This window comes from Chenopodium album, chromosome 8, assembly GCF_948465745.1.
Source record: "Chenopodium album chromosome 8, dcCheAlbu1.1, whole genome shotgun sequence".
Taxonomy (NCBI): domain Eukaryota; kingdom Viridiplantae; phylum Streptophyta; class Magnoliopsida; order Caryophyllales; family Amaranthaceae; genus Chenopodium; species Chenopodium album.
The window spans coordinates 71,502,416-71,525,562 of record NC_137841.1 but is presented as its reverse complement, the minus strand read 5'-3'; the positions used below and the strand labels follow the sequence as shown (position 1 = coordinate 71,525,562).

Genomic DNA, 23,147 nt, shown 5'->3' with positions numbered 1-23,147 from the left:
AACAAAAAGAAAAAAAAAAAAGTTCTTCAATTCCAGTGAATTGCTACAGCAAAACACCCACAAATTCGTCTCTGAAATCCAACAAATTAGGCCAAAAAACTGCGATTCCCCAGCAAATTTAACATCTAAATTAAAATTGCAGTCAAGTTGAAGCAAATCCGAGCAATTTCGAGCAAAAATTTAGACCAAAAACCCTAAGAAATTTGAACCCTTAAACCCAGAAAAATTGATTGTTTCCGACCAAAAATCCCCCATTTCGAGCAAAAAATCAACTCAAAAGCATACGAATTCGAACCCTATAAACCCCAAAAAATTCAATTTCGGTCTTCAAGTTCGATTGGGGGATTTCGAGGGGGGATTTCTTGGGTTTTTGGCAGCGACGCAATATACCCTAAGAAATTCGTCCCATTTCAGTCATAAATAATTTTTGTTCGAATTTCAATCAAGAAATTACAGCAACAATAGTTTCAGTCAAGAAATTACAGCAACAATAATTGTTCGAATTACGTCTTTTTCTGGGTTTAAGGGTTCGAAATCCCCCATTTCAGTCATAAATAGAAATTGTTCGAATTTCAGTCAAGAAATTACAGCAACAATAATTCGAGGGGGGATTTCGGCTTGACATTGTTGAATTTGTGAAGTCAATTTCACCTAAGGTAAGATTGCTTCTATTTATGTTCATTCTTTTCATGGTAGATAGAATGTAGCATTTAACTTGAACAATGACTTAGTTTAATTTCAGGTTTAGTGTTAGTTCATTAATTAGAAAATATATATGGCAGATTTTAGTTGAATATATAACTGGTTGCATCTTTGAGCTGTTGATTTTTGTGCTGCTGGTTTGCAATATATTACTGATTTCAAATATATAACTGAAATCGAGTGCATAGTATGACTATATGAGCGGTTTTGCAAAAATAGATAAGCCACGTGCTGTCGATCTTCACCCTGGCCATTAAATTCAGTAACATTGACCCTTGTTTTTCAACTGTCTTATCTTTAATTTGCTGTAAAAATGCTGCTAAATAAATTACAAAATACATGTAAGACTTGCACTCGTTTAGTTGGAAGTCAGTGTTTACATATATGTTATTTAGTTGGAAGTCAGTGTTTACATATATGTTATTGGGTCTCTTATTTAGTTGGAAGTCAGTGTTTACATATATGTTAGAAGAATGTTTTTTGAGGTTTTCTGTGGACTGATACTATGAAATCTTGTTGCCTGACCATTGTAATTGTATTAGCTTTGCTGTGCTGTTGATTGAAAAGAGAGATGAAGAAGGGCAATTACAAGTACTATCAGCTGCACTTGAGGTAAAATACTAAAATCCTCTGGTTCCTTTCAACTGCCCTTTGTATTAAGTTTCTGTCTTATGTGTTGATGCAATTAAAACTATAGCAATCTTATAATGCTTGCTCAGATTCAACTGTTCAATGGGATCATTTTGCATTTATGTTTGAGAATGTAGGAATATATTAATAAATTTTGATTGTATACAGTGGCCAACAATTACTAAATCTGTTTGGAAAACTTAAAAGATAATTTAAAATCGAGGAGTATTTGCGATGCTCATGGATTGAGCTTACAAATTGTTTAAGTATAATAATGCAGAAGTGCTACTTTTATTTGCTGGGTAAAAAGTTTGATTTATTCTCTGGTTGCAGATTGCTGAAGCAGAGAGTATTGATCTAGATTCAAAATTTCGTGCCCTGGTTGCTATTGGATCATTGGTATGTTGTCTTCTTAGATCTGTTGTGTTATGAGAATGCCACAGCCCACTGGGTAATGTCAAGAGATACTTTCAAGTATAAAGAGGCTGTTTTTGCAATTGTTTACTATACCGGCAGCTCTTTGTGGAGCTTCTGGAGGGGTGATTGCCATACAGTTTTGCTTTGCAAGTCTTTGGATGTTTGTATGGTCTTTTGAGTTTCTTGTTTTCAAACTATCTTGTCTGCTTATTTAATACGGAGTACCAAGTACTTTTCTGATTAGTATAAGATCTAAATACCTGCGGATGGCTTAACACTCGTTTCAGGTCTTCAAGTTTTACACAATGATTGGCTAATAAGCAATGCCAAATAACAACTTTTATGTCACATGGCAGATTAAGTTGAATCAACTATGTTGGTTTAATATATGTAATTTTTTATGGCAGATTCTTAATTATGCGGAAGTGAATTCCACAAGTTGCTCGAGGTTCTGGTTGTGGACAAACGATTAAGGCGGTAGTACGCATATGAGATTGTCTTCACTTGTGGTATATATACGAGGTTCTGGTGTGTAAGGGTAATATATATGTTATTTGTTTCAAATGTGTAGTGCCTTTCGAAGTTTTAAAGCATTAAGTGGACAATCTAGGGGAAGTAAATTGACATGGCATTTGGGACAGGTTACCTTAATTTCTTACCCTAACTTTTAGTTTCTTAATAATTTAAGTATAGCAATTTAATTTAACTTATAAATATATTACATGTAGTGTCCTCAACAATTGGGTGGACGTGAGTGTGGCTACTACGTCATGCGTTATATGTACGAAATACTTGAACATCACCATAGCAATGAGGATCTTATTCAGGTATGAGTTGTCAAATATTTCATTTTTGTTTGATAAATACAATTTGTTGTTAGCTACAATCTTGAATTAAAACTTTCCTCTTGTATATTTGTTGTGTTGATAGGATTTTTCAAGAACTACACCGTACACCGAGGAGGAGATAAATGAGATTCGAGATATTTGGGCAGAGTATTTTATATGTAATGTTGAACTTTAGATTTACACTTAGCGCATGTTGGACTCTTGTTTTGGATTATAGGCTTGAAATGAATGAATTTGGTTAATTGGTGTTGGGATGATGAGTATAACGTCTATGATATTGAGATGTAATTTATTGGACAGGTTGTTAATATAATGCCGTCATTCCCAATTTTATGGGTAGGCCAAATTACAAAGGAGAGTCTGCCGAAATTTACATTTGCATTATTCAATAATATTGCATTTTAATTTCAATTATATTAGCATTAGCATATTACTTTATACCACTAGTAAGGAAAACAGGTACTACAAACATATACAAGGCAATTATTATAATTAAAAAAAAAAATCACCTCATTTGCGTCACTCATTAAATAAACAAGTGACGCAAATACATCAATTTTGTAGTGTCTACTCAGTCATTTGCATCACTCCTATATAAACAAGTGACGCAAATAACAAATAAGAAGTTTATCAGAAGAGTCATTTGCGTCGCTCTTTTATAGAGGAGTGACGCAAATAACAAAAAAGAAGTTTATCAGAAGAGTCATTTGCGTCGCTCCTTTATAAAGGAGTGACGCAAATAACAAAAAAGAAGTTTATCAGAAGAGTCATTTGCGTCGCTCCTTTATAAAGGAGCGACACAAATGACTCTTATTTGTGTCGCGAGCAGTTGCGTCGCTCTTAGAAGCGACGCAAATACACTATAAATGAGGACGTAAATGAGCCTTTTTCTACTAGTGAACTGAACTAAAATGAATATTTATTAGAGAAGGAAATTAGGAGCTGAGCTGAACTGAACTGAACTGAATTGAATTTCAACGTAAGAGAACAGGCCCTTAATCTATAGTTTTAAAAATAAAATGTTGATTTGTATAGGTAACAGCTAGTCAACTGTTACTTTACCGAATCATCATATCTAAATTATTTATCTTCACAGCTAACAACTTGTTGACAGCTACATACACAGCTAACAACGATCTCCACAGCTACAGCTACCTTCACATCTATATTTTGCCGAACATACTCTATGTAGATGACTAGTAGAGGCCCAAACTTATTATCCTGCCTCGGACATTTAAATTGCTAGGAATGGAACCTAATAGCAAGATACAAAACATGCTTGAGGATAACTAGTCCACTAACCAATAAATTTATGACCTATGTACAAAAATGAAAAGAACTTCGTTTGTCACACATTTAATTTAAAAAAAAAAAAAAAAAAAAAAAATCTCCCGCCCTAATAATAAACATGATAACTAGGGGTGCTTATGATGCGAGTCGAGTTTAAGTTTTCGAGCTTGGGGTAGCTCAACTTGTATTGTTAACATATGGAGTCGAGCATAATTGAGTCAAGTTTTGACCGAGTCAACTTTGATCAAATTTGCCCGAGTCGATCTCGAGTAGCTTGCAATCATATTAGAATTCTCTATTTAGTGTACAATCGCTTCATTTATGTAATATTCTCATTTGAGAAATATAATATAATGACGATACGAGTACATGAATAATGTTTTTTTTTTAAGGAAATATAATGTTTTATTTGTTAATTATTAATGTAAATAAAAAAAAGTTTTTTTAATCAAAAAAATAAATTTTTAGTAAATATAATATTATATACTACCTCCGATTTTTTTTAGTTACAACTTTGAAATATTTTATGTCTCTCAAATAATACTCCAAAGTTGCAACTAAAAAAAATAGAAGGTAGTAAAAGAATTCGAGCTCCTCACGAGCTACTCGACTTGACTCAACTCATTAACATTTAAATATCAAGCTTGATTTGAGTTTTGACTGAGTTGAAAACTCGAAGAACTCGCGAGCTGCCTCGTCTCATAAGCACCCATAAAGATTAAGCAATAATTCCATTTGGGCCATCTATTGGGCTTCTATTCAATAGTAAATTCATTGATATTATTATTGGACCATTATATCCGATTTCCATGCCCTATCATAAAACGGCCCATATAAAAATACTACGTATCAGAAATCAGAAATTCATAAAAGAACCAAAAGATAAAAAGAATAACAAATTCACAAATTTTCTGTTCTACTAGTGCAAAACCAAGCGTTTAGCCGCCATTGAAGCTCATTTGCGCTACTTCATCTTCAATCTTGAGTTAATTCAACAAGATGAGCAAGAAAGGTCCACCTAAGCATCAGAACAAGTTCGCATGGAAACCCCATCTTGGTATCAAAATCAATGAAACGGTACAAAAATTCAATTAATTAAACTAACAAATTATAAAAAAAATTCTCTCTTTTTTTTCTAATTGATTGAAGAATATATATTTGTTTACAAATTCAGGAACCAGGAGGAAGATTCAGGCCATTTCCAGAAGTTACAGGGGTTTGTCCTCGTTGTAGAGATCAAATTGAATGGAAGCGCAAATATGGCAAATATAAACCCCTTGTTGAACCCTCTAAATGGTTTTTCTCTTTCATCCTTTCTAAAAATAGATACTTTTAATTGGGTGTATTGATGAATTTTGATTATAGGTTGTGATTTAATTTGTTAATGAATAATGGGTATTGATTTAATTTGTGATTTATTGTGCTAATTTTTCAGTCAGAAGTGTTCTAAGCGGGCTGTTCGTCAAGCTTACCTTAATCTCTGCCCTGGTTTGTCTTAATCCTTTTTATTAAACTTATTTTAATGCTTAGAATTTTATTGATTATGTTATGCAATGCAGCTGCTAAGTTGAAATTTTAGGGTTCAAAGATTGAAATTGTTATTGCCAATTTAAATTGTAATACCCAACTAGTCAAGGATTTAGATCAAATCCCGTCTACATCATTGCTTTTGCGGCTCCTTACACAACCCACAATAATATAAATAAAAATTGCTTAAGTGTGATTCTTTGTCTTTGAAATGGGTTGCAGGCTGTGCTAAAGAACAGGGTGTATGTGCTAAGTGTTGTAGTCGCGTGGGTCAGCTTGTTGGAAGGTTTTGATCTTACTTTCCTTAAATTTTGAGATTGTAAACTATGTTGTTATAATTGCTATATTACTTATTGTAGTTTTGTTTAATATGTGAACTTTGTGAATCTATTCAGGGACGCGGCAGAAGTAGAAGCTGAGCAGAAGGTGCTTGAGGAGGTAATGACATTGTCTTCTAACATAAGTAGCTAATAATGTGGGGAGAAAAGATTGTAGTTGTTTTTTCGTTTGATATCTGATAGTTTGGATTTCTGTGTCATAATGCAGGCTATAAAGAATGCTCGAGAGAGAGATAGGAGGACACTATTGCGATCTGTAAGTCATCAGCAGTCTGTTACTTTTGCTGTTTTGCCTATTATTTGGCAGTCATTTCGTACTATATTCAGTAATAGTAGGGAAACTTGCCTTTATTGAACTTACTCCCTTCACTAACGTTCCTCCTGTGTACGGATGAGCCCAATGACATAAAAGCTACCGTGAATGTATAATTTAAACTTGGTTATAGAACTTTTATGATCATCTGGCGGTAAGCTGGTAACTGTGTCTGCCTACTACCTTGGATAATTGCTACTTTAATTTAGCGGATTGCTCAATTGTGCCGTCCTTATGAAACTATAGTAACAAACTGAGAAAATATGAATTAGCTGTCCATTTAAAGCAACAAAGAAAACCAAATGCAATGCTTAGATGTAAGCTTGCTGAGTATAGATTGAAACCCAAGCCTTTTCTATAAGATTGAATGCATAGGCTGATGCTGCATGAAATGATGGTCATAGGTTGTGTTCTCTTCAAATTAATTTGACTTACGTAAACTTAATGTATTTGTGTTGAATTTATTGAATAAGTTGAGAGCACCATGTTTGTAAACATAATCTTCATATTGTAATTTTTGAATAATATTAGTGGAACCTATGCATTCAGCTTTTGACTTTGCTTGCTATCTACTTGTTGCATACCTTTATTGATTATTATACAATATGAATACATAGGGATGGGTGGTAGTAATATTACAAACAACATACAGTTATATCGCTACCATGACATTGGTTTTCAAATTCCCTAATCCTCAAGCCAAAAATCTATAATTGCTTAACACCTGGGTCATAAAGGTTTTCTGGTAAACAATATGGGAGAACAATGTACTGTATCAAGTATTCAAGCTTATCCCGTGTTATTAGTTTTGTCAACTTTGTTTTGGGCGGCTACTGTCTATGCTGATGACTGATGAAAGTTTTTACTCGATATTATTGTTACATCAGTGCTGGTGTTGCTCAATTTGTATGTTTCATTGAGTCATTAAATTTGCCAACTTATTGCAACAGATGAACAAGGATAAAGCCAAAGGGCAAGACAAAACCCCGGCCGTTCAGGATGGGAAAGTTGAGGAATTGTTTTCTGCTGTGTCACTAGATGAATATGCGGAATTGAGCAGAGATGACGAAGACAATGGTGATGGTGAAGATGGTGTCAAGATCTGTAACTAAGCCATTGGCAAGTGTATCTTTAATATCGAATCTGGAGTGGTTTTTCGCGATGTGAGAAATTTTGACGATGTCATTGTTAATGATGGATCAATGAGTTATGGCCTTTTTTGTCATTCTTTTGCCTGAGCTAAACCATAGTCAAGCACACAACAGAGACATTGATGCCACATCTGGCTCTCTACCTGTATTTGCCAAGCAAAGGCCAGAATGTTTAAGCTCAAACGTATCTGCTGTGATAAAAAAAACCGGTCTATATCCTCTCCTACTTCTCTCGAATTGACAGCATACAATTCATGTATTTTATGAATGTACCTAATGTATCATATCAAAATATCTTGTTCCTCTACTATTAGATGTTGCCGAGCAAAAATTTAACCTTGCTACTCATGTCCTGCTTTAGCCTTGGGTATGTTGATGAGCCTCTTTTCCTCTACTTGCTGCCTAACGCAGAATGTGTTGGGGATATTGCACTTATAATGCAATTGGAACTGATCAATGATCATGCTGGTGATTTTGCATCAAGATTTCTTTAAGTGCCCCATAACGAAGCAATTCAAGGAGATAAGTGTTCACCGCTAGAGCTGTCAAAAGTTGACTCGACTCAAACCCGATTATTAACTGACCCATCTGAACTCGAAAAAAATGGTGACCCAAACCCGACCTGACCTGACCTGACCTGACCTGGAACCAACCCTAGACCCGAGTTGACCCGAGTATGTGAGACCCGAACCCGAATATGAATTGACCTGGAGATGACCCGACCCGAATGTAACCCGTAAATTATTGACCTGAACCGAACCCGACTTGAACCGAAATTAACTCAAACTCATTTTAACCCGTCAAAATCCGAATTTAACCGACTTGTTACTAACCTGACCCTGAATTCATCCCGACCCGTTCCTACCCGACCCGAATTAAACCCAACCTGTTACAAACCCAACCCAAAATCAACCCGACTTGTTATTGACCTGACCCAAATTCAACCTGACTTGTTATTGACCCGACCCGAATTTTACCAAACCTATTAATAACCCGACCCAAAAAATTCAACCCGATCTGTTACTAACCCGACTCGAAATCAACACGACTTGATATTGACCTAACCTAAATTCAACCCAAATTGTTACTGACCCGATTTCATATCACCTTAAATGCAATTTAGACCACCTTATTATTGTTGATCAAAGCATTTTGCCTTGGGAGACCAAGTCGGTCCAGCCAGCAAAAGAAAAGAGCATCATCCTCAAATTTAAGAATTAATTTGTTGCATGGTCAAAGGAGATAATTATCTTCCTAAATTATAAACTATAGTTCCCTATTATATTGTCATATATATTATAGTCAAAGGAAATAATTAGCTTGATAAAAATGATAATTATCTATTTATAGTTAGTTGAACCCGAATATGACCTGACTTGGAAATGACCCGACCTGATTGTAACCTGCAAATTATTGACTTGAACATAACCCGACATGACTACGAGAATTACCCGACTTGGAAATGACCCAACTTGATTATAACCAACAAGTTATTAACTTGAACCAAACCCGACTTCAACCCGAGAATGACTAGTCTTGAAAATGACCCGACCTGATTATAACCCGCAAATTATTGACTTGAACCGAACTTGACTAAAACCCGAAAATGACCCGACCTAATTTTAACCCGCAAATAATTGACTTAAACCGAACCTGACTCAATCCCTAGAATTACCCTAACCCGTTTTAAACCGTGAAAACCTGAATTAAACCCGACCTATAGTTCAACAGACCCGAATGTAACCCGACTTTTTATTAACCCAACCTAAACCCGATAAGAAGTATGACCTGACGTGACCCGACACAAGCATGACCCAACCCAAACCCGACCCGCATAGGTGATGGAATTAATCCGAATTGACCCGACCCGAGATGACCAAACCCACTCTTACCGACACAAACCCGAATTGACAGCATTATCTGAAACCTCCAAATTTTCAAAAAAAAGCGTGGATATTACCTTTCAATTTTGGAATTTTTTGACTTTTTTTCACCCGAAAATAAAAATTCCTGAAATGTTTACCATGGTCCTTAATACCCTCCAAGAGTACAATTGGGTGGGTGGAACCATCCAATTTGCCTTTAAACGACCACTTTACCGATTTACAACTTGAACCGATTTCATCAACTCAAGCTTACCACGAACATTTATGACAACATATATTGATCATATATGGATCCAAACGGCATTTTATGACCCCGAGATGTATCCCCTAAAATCTCAATGCTTTTCGACATCTGGCCCCGAAACATTCGAAATTTCTCAAAAAGTGTGGATATTAGCCTTCAATTTTGGAATTTTTTAACTTTTTTTTTTGCCCGAATATAATTGCAGAAATGTTTGCCATGATCTCTAATACCCTTCGGGAGTCCAATTGGGTGGGTGGAACCATCCAATTTAACTTTAAACGACCAATTTACCGTTTTACAACTTACATCGATTTCATTAATTCAAGCCTACCACGAAAATTTATGACAACAAATAAGGATCATATATGGTTCCAAACTACATTATATGACCCCGAAATGTATTCCCTAGAATTTCAACACTTTTCAACACCGAGCCCCGAAAACTTCAAAAATTCTTTAAAAGCTTGGATATAGCCTTCAATTTTTGAATTATTGACTTTAATTCGCCCGTAAATAAAAATTGCCAAAAGATTTACCATGATCTCTACACTACAACAAAATAAAGCAAAAGTAACAATGCAAAACCATTGCCTAATATAAAAAAAGTGTTGCCTTGTAGCTAAGACAACACATATGAGGCGTAATTTATGCCCCTATTGTCTATTCATAAGGCAACACATTTTTATTCAAAGGCACTAATTTTGAAAGGTTAGGCAAAATGATACATAAGACAACACTTTAACAAAGACAACAAATGAAAAATGTTGTCACTCCCAAGCATTTAGTAGTTGGTAGGGCTTGAACTTGTGACCTCAGAGTCACAAGGTGAGTTCCCCACCAACTCTACCAAACTTGCTCATATATGTGTGTGTGTGTGTGTGTGTGTGTGTGTGTGTGTGTGTGTGTGTTGTCATTTTAATATAAATGTTGCTATAGATGGCAACATAGATATTAATTTACATTTTTCAAACAATAGTTTTGTTATTATTATCTTTTCATGCAACAATTATTATATTTGTTGTCTTAGACAAGAAAAAGGTAACACTTTAAGCGACTGTTGCCTTATATAGTCTAGAGCAACACTTTTTTTTTTTTTTTTTTTTTTTTTTTTTTTTTTTTCTGTTATTACTTTAGTTCAAGGTAACAAATAAGTATTGTTGCGTTAGATTATTAAGAGTAACATTTATGTAAGTGTTGCAATCTTAAGTGTTGCCTATTCTCATTTTTTTTGTAGTGCTAATACTCTCTGGGAGTCCAATTGGGTGGGTGGAACCATCCAATTTGCCTTTAAATGACCAATTTACCGGTTTACAACTTGCAATGATTAAATTAACTCAATCCTACTACGAAAATTTATGACAACATATAATAATCATATATGGTTCCAAACGGCATTATATGACCCCGAGATGTATCCCCTAAAATCTATAGGTTTTTCGACGTCAGGCTCCAAAACCTCCAAAATTTCTCAAACGTGGATATTAGCCTTGAATTTTGGAATTTTTTTTTTTACTTTTTTTCGCTCGGAATAAAATTGCCGAAATGTTTACCATGGTCCCTAATACCCTCTGGAAGTCCAATAGGGTGGGTGGAAATATCCTATTTGCCTTTAAATGGCCAATTTACTGGTTTACAACTTGCATCAATTAAATTAACTTAAGCCTACTACGAACATTTATGACAACATATAATGATCATATATGGTTCCAAGCGACATTATATGACCCCGAGATGTATCCCCTTAAATCTAAAAACTTTTCGACACCGGGTCTCGTTACATCCCAAATTTCTCAAAAAGCTTAGATTTCAATTTTGGATTTTTTTGACTTTTTTTTTCGCCCGGATATACAAATTGCCGAAATGTTTACCATAGTCCTTAATACCATTCGGGAGTCCAATTGGGTGGGTGGAACCAACCAATTTGCTTTTAAACGTCCAATTTACCGGTTTACAACTTGCACCAATTTCATTAACTCAAGCCTACCTTGAACATTTATGACAACAAATAATGATCATTTATGGTTCCAAACAGCATTATATGACCCCGAGAAATATCCCCTAAAATCTCAATTCTTTTTGACACCAACCCCAAAACTTTCGAAATTTCACAAAAAGCATGGATATATTAGCCTTCAATTTTTGAATTGTTTTACTTTTTATTGCCCGGAAATAAAAATTTCCGAAATGTTTACAATTGTCCCTAATACCCTCTGGGAGACCAAATGGGTTGGTGGAATCATCCTATTTGCCTTTAAACGACCAATTTACCGGTTTACAACTTGCACCAATTTAATCAACTCAAACCTACTACGAACATTTCTGACAACATATAATGATCATATATGGTTCCAAACGACATTATTTGATCCCGAAATGTATCCCCTAAAATCTCAAAACTTTTCGACACCGGGGCCCGAAACCTCCGAAATTTCTCAAGCCTTCAATTTTGGATTTTTTTTTTAACTTTTTTTAGCCCGAAAATAAAAATTGCCGAAATTTTTACCATGGTCCCTAATACCCTCTAGGATTCCAATTGGTTGGGTAGAAGAATCCAATTCTCCTTTAAACAGCCAATTTACCGATTTATAACTTTCACCGATTTCATGAATTCAAGCCTACCAGGAACATTTATGACAACATATAATGATCATATATGGTTCCAAACGACATTATATGACCCCCAGTTGTATCTCCTAAAATCTCAAGCCTTTTCGAAACTTGTTCCCGCCGAAACCTCCAAAATTTCACAAAAACCGTGGATATTAGCCTTCAATTTTGGAATTTTTTAACTTTTTTTCGCCCGAATATAAAAATTGCCGGAATTTTTACCATGGTCCCTAATACCCTTCGAGAGTCCAATTGGGTGAGTGGAACCATCCAATTTGCCTTTAAACAGTCAATTTACCGGTTTACAACTTGCACCGATTTCATTAACTCAAGCCTACCACGAACATTTATGACAACATGTATTGGTCATTTATGGTTTCAAACATCATTATATGACCCCTAGATGTATTTAATAAAATCTCATTTCTTTTTGACAGCTGGCCCCGAAACCTTAGAAATTTCAAAAAACGCGTGGATATTAGCCTTCAATTAAAGAATTTTTTTTGACTTTTTTTCTCCTGGAAATAAAAATTACCGAAATGTTTAACATGCTCCCTAATACCCGCCGGGAGTCCAATTGGTTGGTTGAAACCATCCAATTTGCCTTTAAACGACCAATTTACTGGTTTACATCTTGCACCGATTTCATTAATTCAACCCTACCACAAACATTTATGACAACAAATAATGATCATATATAGTTCTAAACGGCAATATATAACCCTGAGATATATCCAATAGAGTATCAAGACTTTTCGACACCAGGCCCGAAACCTCGAAAATTTCTCAAAAAGCGTGGATGTTAGCCTTCAATTTTTGAATTTTTTGACTTTTTTTCGCCCGCAAATAATAATTGCCGAAATTTTTACCATGGTATCTAATACCCACTGGGAGTCCACTTGGTTGGGTGCAATGGAACCATCCAATTCACCTTTAAACGACCAATTTACTAATTTACAACTTACACCGATTTCATTAATTCAAGACTACCACGAACATTTATGACAACATATATAATGAGCATATATTGTTACAAATGGAATTATATGACTCCAGAATATATCCCCTAAAATCTCAAGCCTTTTTGACACCAGTCTCCGAAAACACCAAAAATTCTCAAAAAGCGTGGATATTAGCCTTCAATTTTAGAAATTTTTGTCTTTTTTTTGCCCGAAAATAAAAATTGCCGAAAAGTTTACCATGGTCCCTAATAACCTCTAGGAGTCCAATTGGTTGGGTGGAACCATCCAATTCGCCTTTAAACGACCAATTTATCGATTTACAACTTGCACCGATTTCATGAATTCTAGCCTACCACGAACATTTATGACAACATATATGGTTCATATATGGTTCCAAACGGTATTTTATGACCCCAAGATGTATCTCCTAAAATATCAAGCCTTTTTGACACTTGTCCCCGAAACCTCCAAAATTTCACAAAAACACGGATATTAGCCTTCAATTTTGGAATTTTTTAACTTTTTTTTCGCCCGGAAATAAAAATTGTAGAAATGTTTACCATGGTCCCTAATACCCTCAAGGACTCCAATTGGGCGGGTGGAACCGTCCAATTTGTCTTTAAACGACCAATTTATTACCGGTTTACAACTTGCACCGGCCGATTTCACTAACTCAACCCAACCACAAACATTTATGACAACATATAATGATCATTTATGGTTCCAAACGACATTATATGATCCCGAGATGTACTCCCTAATATATCAAGTCTTTTCGACACCGGGCCCCGAAACTGTCTAAATTTCTTAAAAAGTGTGGATATTAGCCTTCAATTTTAGAATTTTTTGACTTTTTTTCATCTGGAAATAAAAATTGCCGAAATGTTTACCATGGTCCCTAATACCCTCCATCACTCCAATTGGGTGGGTGGAACCATCCAATTTGTCTTTAAACGACCAATTTACCGATTTACAACTTGCACCAATTTCATTAACTCAAGTCTACCACGAACATTTATGACAACATATAATGATCATTTATGGTTCCAAACGACATTATATAATACCGAGATGTATTCCCTAATACCTCAAGTATTTTCGACACCGGGGCCTGAAACCGTCGAAATTTCTCAAAAAGCGTGGATATTAGCCTTCAATTTTGGAATTTTTTGACTTTTTTCATCCGGAAATAAAAATTTTAGAAAATTTTACCGTGGTCCCTAATACCCTTCGGGACTCCTATTGGGTGGGTGGAACTATCCAATTTGTCTTTAAACGACCAATTTACCGGTTTACAACTTGCACCGATTTCATTAACTCAAGCCTACCACGAACATTTATGACAACATATAATGATCATTTATGGTTCCAAAAGACATTATATGATCTCAAGATGTATTCCCTTATAACTCAAGTCTTTTCAAAATCGGAAACCGAAACCGTCGAAATTTCTCAAAAAGCGTGGATAAATGCATTCAATTTTGGATTTTTTTTTAATTTTTTTTTTATCCTAAAATAAAAATTGCCGAAACGTTTACCATGGTCACTAATACCCTCCGGGACTCCAAATAGGTGGGTGAAACTGTCCAATTTGTCTTTAAACGACCAATTTATCAGTTTACAACTTGCACCGGTTTCATTAACTCAAGCCTACCTCGAACATTTATGACAACAAATAATGATCATTTATGGTTCCAAACGAGATTATATGATCCCGAGATGCACTCCCTAATATCTCAAATCTTTTCGACACCGAGGCCCGAAACCGTCGAAATTTCTCAAAAAGCGTGGAATTTTTAACCATGGTCACTAATACCCTCCGGGACTCCAATTGTGTGGGTAGAACCATCCAATTTATCTTTAAATATCTTTAAATAGCCGAAACATGCATTGATTTCATGAATTCAAACCAACCACGAATATTTATGACAACATATAATGAGCATATATGGTTTCAAACGGCATTATATGACTCCAAGATGTATCCCCTAAAATCTCAAGCCTTTTTGACACCAAGCCCCGAAACCTCCAAAATTTCTAAAGAAGCGTGGATATTAGCCTTCAATTTTGGAATTTTTTGACTTTTTTTAGCCCGGAATTAAGAATTGCCGAAATGTTTACCATGGTCCCTAATAACCTCTAGGAGTCCAATTGGTTGGGTGGAACCACCCAATTCGCCTTTAAACGGTCAATTTACAGATTTACAACTTGCACTGATTTCATGAATTCAAGTCTACCACGAACATTTATGACAACATATAATGAGCATATATGGTTCCAAACGGCATTATATGACTCTAAGATGTATCCCCTAAAATCTCAAGCCTTTTCGACACCGAGCCCCAAAACCTACAAAATTTCTCAAAAGCGAGGATATTAGCCTTTAATTTTGGAAATTTTTTACTTTTTTAGCCTAGAAATAAAAATTTCCAAAATGTTTACCATGGTCTCTAATACCCTCTAGGATTCCAATTGGTTCGGTTGAACCATCCAATTCACCTTTAAACGACCAATTTACCGATTTACAACTTGCACCGATTTCATGAATTCAAGCCTACCACGAACATTTATGAAAACATAATGATCATATTGAAGGAGTTATGTCTTCGTCGTGTGAAATTACTAGATATATAAATGGATCAAATTATATGAGATAATTAAGTTCGTACATTTGGTCGTCGTTTTACCATAGCTAAAGGTACTAACGATCTTTGGACTAGTAAAATAGCCCAAAGCCCAATCGGACGAATCCTATAAGGTCACACAAAGGGGCTAGATCGAGCATTAAAGGACGAGGCCCATCACGGGCCTCATCACTCTAGGTGGTCGGCCATGTTGTGGATTAGAAGGAGTTTTGGGCTTCGTGCCCTAGTCTAATTATAATGTGATTATATATAAATAGACTAAGTGCCTAGGTTTGCATGCAAGGAAGCAATTAACTGATCAGTGTGATCAATCCCTAATTAGCAAACACGAAACCCAACCCTCTAAAAGTCCTCTATCTCTCACACGACTCTCTCCTCCTCCCAGGCGTCGGTGGTGTGTCGTGGTGGTGGTGGTTCGTGCGGTGGTCGGTTGTCCATAAAGGTGGTGATCGCGGTTTTCCTCAATCACTCGACCAATCTAGTATTGGTGGACGGCTCGTTCGAATCTCGTGGTCTAAGTAGAGGAGCAACGCTTGGGGCTCTATTCTCTCCCTGATTTGCCTGTCGAATAGCTTCGTGGAATTCACGCGTCAAAGGTATGATTATGTGTCTTGTGTGTTATGCATGTGATCATGATTCTTGGGATTGGTACTTGATTGAATATGATTCATGTTTTTCCGCTGCGTAGTACCTATAAATTCCTACAGTGGTATCAGTTAGCCTCTTGCATGAACGCGCTAGATCATAATAATACGATTATTTGAGGTCCACGTTAATTTTATAATCAATTAAGAGGGAGAAATTAATTTAATTATGGTTCAATTATTATATTTAATGTGATTAAACTTTTGGAATCGATTAAATGTGATTTAATTATGCTCAAAATAGCCATGAAGAGACCGAATTTTAGCCCTAATATGTTCGAAAATTTCGAACCCCATAACCCTAAATTTCGAATTTTTCGAAAATCCTAGCCCTAAAATATGATTTATGTGCTTGATTTTGATTTAATTCGATTTATTTTATGATTCATAATTTTAATCGGATTGATTTATGCATAAATTTTTTTTTTTTATGTATGATGACCAACTTAATTTTAAAAGTTAGAATTAAATTGGGATTAATTTTATGAAGAACCCTAATTTTAAAGTTGAATGTGATTTAATTTTAATCTTTTGGACTGATTTAATTTAATTTTAATAAGTGTTATTTTAATTAAATTAAAACACAAAAAAAAAAAAAAATTGGTCGGCAACCGCGGCTGGGTGGCGCAGCCACGACGGCTGCCGACCAGGTGGCAGTCCGAGAGGGAGGGCAGGCGGTCGGGGTGGCTGTGGGCAGCAGCGTGCAAGTGTTGCACGACTGCTACCACGGCTGCCAGAGCAGCTGCCCGCTGCTACCTTGCGGCAGTGGCTCCTATTATGGCAGCCAGCCACCGTGGCTAGCTTCAGCTAGCCAACCACGGTGGCCGGCGGTGGTGGCTTGCGGTATTTCAAAAAAAAAATTTAATTATCTTATTTTAAAAATTATTTTAGGATAATTATGAATTATTTTGGGATAAAATCAGTTTTATTTTGGATAAGTTAAAATATTTTGAAAATATGATCTTTTATTTTAAAAGATAAAATTGGTTTTATTTGGATAAAATCTATTATTTTAGGATAAAATCAAATATTCAAAAGTTGTTATATTTGATATTATCCGTATTTAAAGTTGTTAAATTGGTAATTATCCTAATTAAAGTGGTTAATTTTGGATAAGATTGATTAGGATATTCTGAGCATATTCCAAAAGGATAATGATTGATTTGAATAATGTGATTATCCCATAATTAGAATAGGATATAATTGATTTTAAAATTATTTGATTGGCTATTAATTAGGATAGAATCTCCTAAACATGTTAGGATAATCATGAAAGATTAAATATGATTTATCTTTCTAGATTAAGATATGATTTGATTCTATCTCATGACTAAATTAAATATATGATATTTAATAAACGGTCATGAATAATATATGATATTGTCTAATTATGATTAAAATATAAGATATTTTAGGAAATGCATTGACTTTATTATGAACATTCAATGTTGTAGTTTAGACAAGCATGTTGAGTGATTTATTATATGGCACTTTTATAATATATGATATTATGTTGCTATATATAGACTAGTATGGCCCATAGATTCCTAAATACGATCTGCGCATCGTGATGCATTTTTGTAATCTAAATACGGTCTGCATACCGTTAAGTATTTTTGTAACTTTTATTTAAAGTAAATAGAATAGTTATTTAAATAGTGTTAGTCCAAAGAAGCCCATGAAGTGAAGGCCCAAAGGAGCAAGGTGGATGGAGATCCATGATGATTCAAGTGGGAGCTTTTTCATTTCTAGTTTTCTTAGGACTAAGGGGACATACTATGTCATGATTTATTGAATTAGTAGATTATGCATGCTAGATTTTATTTATGTTGATTGATGATGCGCTAGAGTTCACTAAATAATCACAACATAATAAATCTAGGTCCCAGTAATATTGAGATTGCTTTTCCAATTAAAAACCCGATGAAATCTTTGATATTTATGATGGGTCATGCCAAAGCTGGGTGTCATATTATATCTTAGGGGAGTGGGGGTAAAACAAATTTTACATTTTTAATTGGTTATGCTCAACAAGGTTACCTAAAGAGTTTAGAACCTTGAAGCTAAGGGTAATAATTAAACATGTGATGATTAATTATTCAACAAAGAGTTACAAGAGTTGTAATCAGTAAAGAGTTTACTCATCTTGAAAATGTAATGGTTGATGGTAGGGCCAAAGTCCGGTCAATTATTACACAAATAAAGGATCTTGGAATCACTTAAAATTCAATTGGGATCAATTAATTATTGAATAAAGTGTTTTAAAGTTACCAAATGAATGCGTTTATGGTACTTTAATTTTAAATTAAACATAATTATTGAACTTTGCCTTATTTTGACATAGATGGGTAGCCGTAATCACAATGACAACAACGTTTACAACCTTCGACCATTCCTTGAGAAGGATAGGTTGACAGGGGATAACTTTTCCACTTGGAAAAGAATGCTAAGACTTGTTCTGAAATCTGAGGGTAAAAAGGATATCATTGACACCCCATCGCCAGGACCTCTGCCAGAAAATCCAACTGCGGCAGAGATCAAGAAGCACAAGGAAGCTCATGACAGAGCTATACCTATCACTTGCTTAATGATTGCTACCATGGAGCCTAGTCTTCAAAAGCGTTTTGAGGACCAGGATGCCTATTCAATCATGCAAGAACTCAAATCCTTGTTTAAGAAACAAGCTAGAGTTGAAAGGTATGAGCTCCATCGTGAGATTCTGGATTGTAGGATGGAGAAGGGTGCCACAGTTCATGATCATGTTTTCAAAATGATCGGCCTAATTCAAAGTATGGAGAAACTGGGGTACCCATATAGTGATGATTTGGCAACAGACATCATTCTCCATTCACTAACAGAAAGTTTCAACCAGTTTATCATGAATTTTAACATGACTGCCACTGCAAAGACTATGAATCAATTGCATACAATGCTGGTTAGTGTTGAGAAACAAATCCCTAAGGAACCTAAGAAGGAAGTTCTTATGATTCAAAAGGGAAAGGGGTTCAAGAAGAAGGGGCAAAAGGCTAGTGCTAAGAGCAAGGGCAAGCAAGTTGCCAAGGCTCCTGCAAAGCCAAAGACGACTCCAAAGCCCAAGGCTGCAAGTGAAAGTGAATGCTTTTACTACAAGAAGAAGGGGCATTGGAAGCGAAATTGCTAGAAATACCATGACTTCCTCAAGAAGAATGGAGCATCAACCTCAAGTATAATGTTATAAACATTTTAAACATTCACTTAGGTATATGATACCAAGTTGCAGTGCTTAACATAGTGATGTTGCGCAGGAACTGTAAATAAGTGAAGCTAGCATGGAAATGGAGCTTGAAGGTGCACTCTAAATATTTGAGTGGCCAGAGATAGCTTCATAGTTTTAAATTTTGATTATTTATCATGAGTTTAGAACAATTTTCAGTTTTGATGAGACAATATTTCGGTTTTCTTGTTTTGAATACTGAATTTGGTTAACTTGGCTTGGACAAGTGTTGATCCATGACCAAGGTAATAAATTGTTTTCATTTTGCTAGATATGAGTTAATTTTGTTTTATGACATTGATATAAGTAGATCACAAAAGTAAAATTTAGATGATTCAAAATACACTTACTTATAACAAGTAAGGTTAGGTGACATTAACCATTTGCACATTCAAAGTTTTGGATGGAATCTCATTCTTATATGATTATGAATCACTTGAGAATTAGAAGTCATGCTTGATAAGTTAAGATCACCAAGTTGCCTTTTAGTAGAAAGGGTAAAAGAAGCTAAAATGACCTTTTGGTACTCATACATATGATGTATGTGAACCAATAAGTTCAAAATTAGCAAAAGATTTAACTATTTCATTGCTTTTACAAACGATTTAAGTAAATATATCGATAATTACTTAATGAAGTAAAGCTTGGAAACATTGAAATGTTCAAAATTCCAAAAATGAAATGTAAAATCAGTTTGAGATAAACAACTTAACACCACAATATGATTGTTGTGATAAATATTTAACTCAAAAAGGAATGATCATCTAGAGGGAATTGTTGAATTAATTCACAATCCAGAAACTTTACAACTAAAGTGTATGTTTATGAAGAATGAATCGAACTTTGCTTGCCATTGTTCGATCCAAAATTTAATGATTTACAAATATTGTTTTGAGGATATGCATTAGTACAACAACAATTGCGAATATAGTAAACAGAAACTTAACCAAAGCAGTAGAAAAGATGTCATAAGAGTTATGATTTGGAAATGTTCCAAAAGTTATCTTTTCTAAACAGGATTAAGGGTTATGAAATCAATGTAAAATGTTTACTAAGATGACATAATGCACCCTAAATCAGAAATGTAGTTTTTCATGGGTTTTCTCATGGAAACTAAGAGGTATTATTCCTACAATCGCGTAGAAACAAAGTGTTTGTTGCTCGCGATAGTGTCTTTATAGAAAGAATGTCTTCCTACAAAGCCAAGTGGGAGTAAAGTTAGATCTCGATGAGATTTGAGACGAGCAACAAATGGATGTGGATAACACTACATCAGAGACGAAGACATATGAAATCAGCTAATTTGATAAAACATGTGTCGAAGCAAGCTAATTCCACTAGCGAGGCTTCTATCGTCCCACTAGAATGAAAGGCTTCAAAGAGTTGAAGAGAATAATTCTATTGTCGCTCATACCTATCGTAGGTTACTTGGGATCAAAACAAACAGTTTGTTGAAATTCTGAGAAAAGGTGGATTCTAAAATTTTCCTATTGGAATGGTTGGAACCCATGCCTACAAGCAAGATTTGGATAAATGCCAACTCAGGAAATGGCTTAAAGCCATGAATTCCAGTATGGACTCCATGTTTGTAAAGATGTGTTAGTCCATAATAGTCTTACAAATAGGGTCAAACCTATTAGTTGAGTAAGCCTATTCGGATTATTCTAGTAATGGATATCAAAATCACTTTCATGAAATGTTCTTGATGGTGAGAATGTATATGATACATCCTAAGAGTTTTGAAATCCAGAAATTCCTAGAAAGTTTTGCAAACTTCAGAAATTCATTTATGGATTGAAGTAAGCATTAAGGAGTTGGACCATTCGTTTTGGTTAGGCAATCAAACAGTTTGATTTCCTTAGTAGAACGAAAGAATTCTTGTAGAGACAAGAAGTTTAGTGGGAGCAATTGGTCTTTTAGTCTATTATGTAGTTGACATACAGTTCATATGAAATGATATAAGCAGTGGTTAGAAAGATTGTTTCAATATGATAGACTTAGGAGATGTTGAGTACATATTGGGAATTAAGATCCATGAAGTGAATCTTGAAGAATGATTGGAATGAATCGAGAGACTTATGTTGATTAGGATCTTGACAAGTTCATGAAGCAAGACTCTAAGATAGGATATCTTCCCATGTTTCATGGTAATACACTCAGTAAGACTCGGTGCCTTCAAAAGCTAATAGAGTTGAGTTATATGGATAGTGTGCCTTATGCTTCTGCAAAAGGTTCATCATATGTGCCATAAAATGTACAAAGCAAAATGTTGCATATGACTTGTGCATATGTAGCAGGTTTTAAGAAAATTCAGAATAAGCATACGGAGAATTACCAAGAACAGATCCTTGAGTACTTGAGAAGCACTAAAGGAATATTTCTAGCTATTGTGTTAAATGGTAATTTAAGAAAGTTGTCAAAAGGTTACACAAATGCAAGTTTTCCAAACAGGCAAGATGATTCTAGATGATGATCTAAATGCATATTTGTGTCTGGATGGAAAAGGACAGTGAGCTTGAAGAGTTCAAAGCAGAGCACTGTTGCATACTCAATGTCAGAATATGTGTATTAAACTATAGTGAGATAGTTTGAGAGGAAGTTCGGATTAAAGTGTCATGTTACTAACAGGTCACCTTTGCCCAAAAACAAAGTAGCCAGAGTCACATCACGAATCCAAACAAAAGGATATGAGATATCACCTCAATTATGAGATCATTGACCAGCGGAAGGTCGTCTTCTGCAAAGTTTTATTATGAGTGAGAAATCAATAAACCCCTTCCATGGACTAAGGTATGAGAGTCATATTAAAGTCTTAGGATTGAAGCAAGTTATGTAATTTAAGTTGTATATGTTTTGAGAAAACATATCACATAAGAAATGCATCAATTTGCAAAATTATGTTTAAAATAGAAATTATTATTTCTCTTATTTAATTATGGTTTTGGAAATTAAATAAAATGTCCAAAATAATTATGAATTGATGGGCTCATCAGGTTGATGACCTGGTGAATTGAAACCCCACAGGTGAACAAAATTCATATATTATTTAAGTTCCTAGTTCGAGATCATTAAAGTGGACATAAATGATTTCAATAAATGAACTAGCATGTAAGATTGATTAGATAGCGCAGTTTCATGGGCTATAGGGGCATAGTGATGCTCGGTCAATCACTTGGATATGCATGAATGATGCATGATCGAACTATTGACCTACTTTGAAGTTCAAGTATAGAGCTTCCGTACATATTAGTGGATTCCTTTGACATGAGTGGAACATTGATTTCATTCAATGGATGTTGTGACTATGGTACACTCAAACGTCTATCCGTAACTAGAGATTATAAAGGGTGTTTCCCGGTTATTTCAGAAGTTGAGTAGGAGTCATGTTACCACAAGATTGGATAGAGTCTACCTATTAAATTAGAAAATGTGTCATGGCCGCTTGAAGAAGGAGAATTCAGAAATACGTGGCTGCGTTCAAATGCATTACACAGTAATCATTTGGTTTTGTAATTCTAACTCAGATTTCAAGAAACGATTTGTAGATTAATATGATCTCGACATGTGAAGCAATCATATTATCAAATCGACACGTATATTGACTTAAGGAATTTGAATATTGCACCCTTGTCTCAGACAAGTGGGAGATTGAAGGAGTTATGTCTTCATCGTGTGCAATTACTAGATATA

At 35.0% G+C, this 23,147-nt stretch overlaps 1 protein-coding gene across 1 annotated transcript; it reads left to right on the top strand.

The window, feature by feature from the left end:
• The first annotated feature begins 4,759 nt into the window (after positions 1-4,759).
• Positions 4,760-7,529, top strand: LOC145556526 (uncharacterized). Its single transcript, XM_081618185.1, has 7 exons — positions 4,760-4,964; positions 5,062-5,183; positions 5,323-5,375; positions 5,637-5,700; positions 5,810-5,852; positions 5,961-6,008; positions 7,016-7,529. Exons 1-7 carry the CDS (start codon positions 4,887-4,889, stop codon positions 7,175-7,177), a joined length of 570 nt encoding a protein of 189 aa, XP_081474311.1. The 5' UTR covers positions 4,760-4,886; the 3' UTR covers positions 7,178-7,529.
• The last annotated feature ends 15,618 nt before the right edge of the window (positions 7,530-23,147 follow it).

What these genes read in the sequence shown, in the direction of transcription:
- LOC145556526 (XM_081618185.1), top strand. Translation starts at nt 4,887, where the DNA reads ATGAGCAAGAAAGGTCCACCTAAGCATCAGAACAAGTTCGCATGGAAA. An exon ending in GTATCAAAATCAATGAAACG is followed by an intron (nt 4,965 to 5,061) that starts GTACAAAAATTC and finishes TTACAAATTCAG; the next exon opens with GAACCAGGAGGAAGATTCAG. An exon ending in CTTGTTGAACCCTCTAAATG is followed by an intron (nt 5,184 to 5,322) that starts GTTTTTCTCTTT and finishes CTAATTTTTCAG; the next exon opens with TCAGAAGTGTTCTAAGCGGG.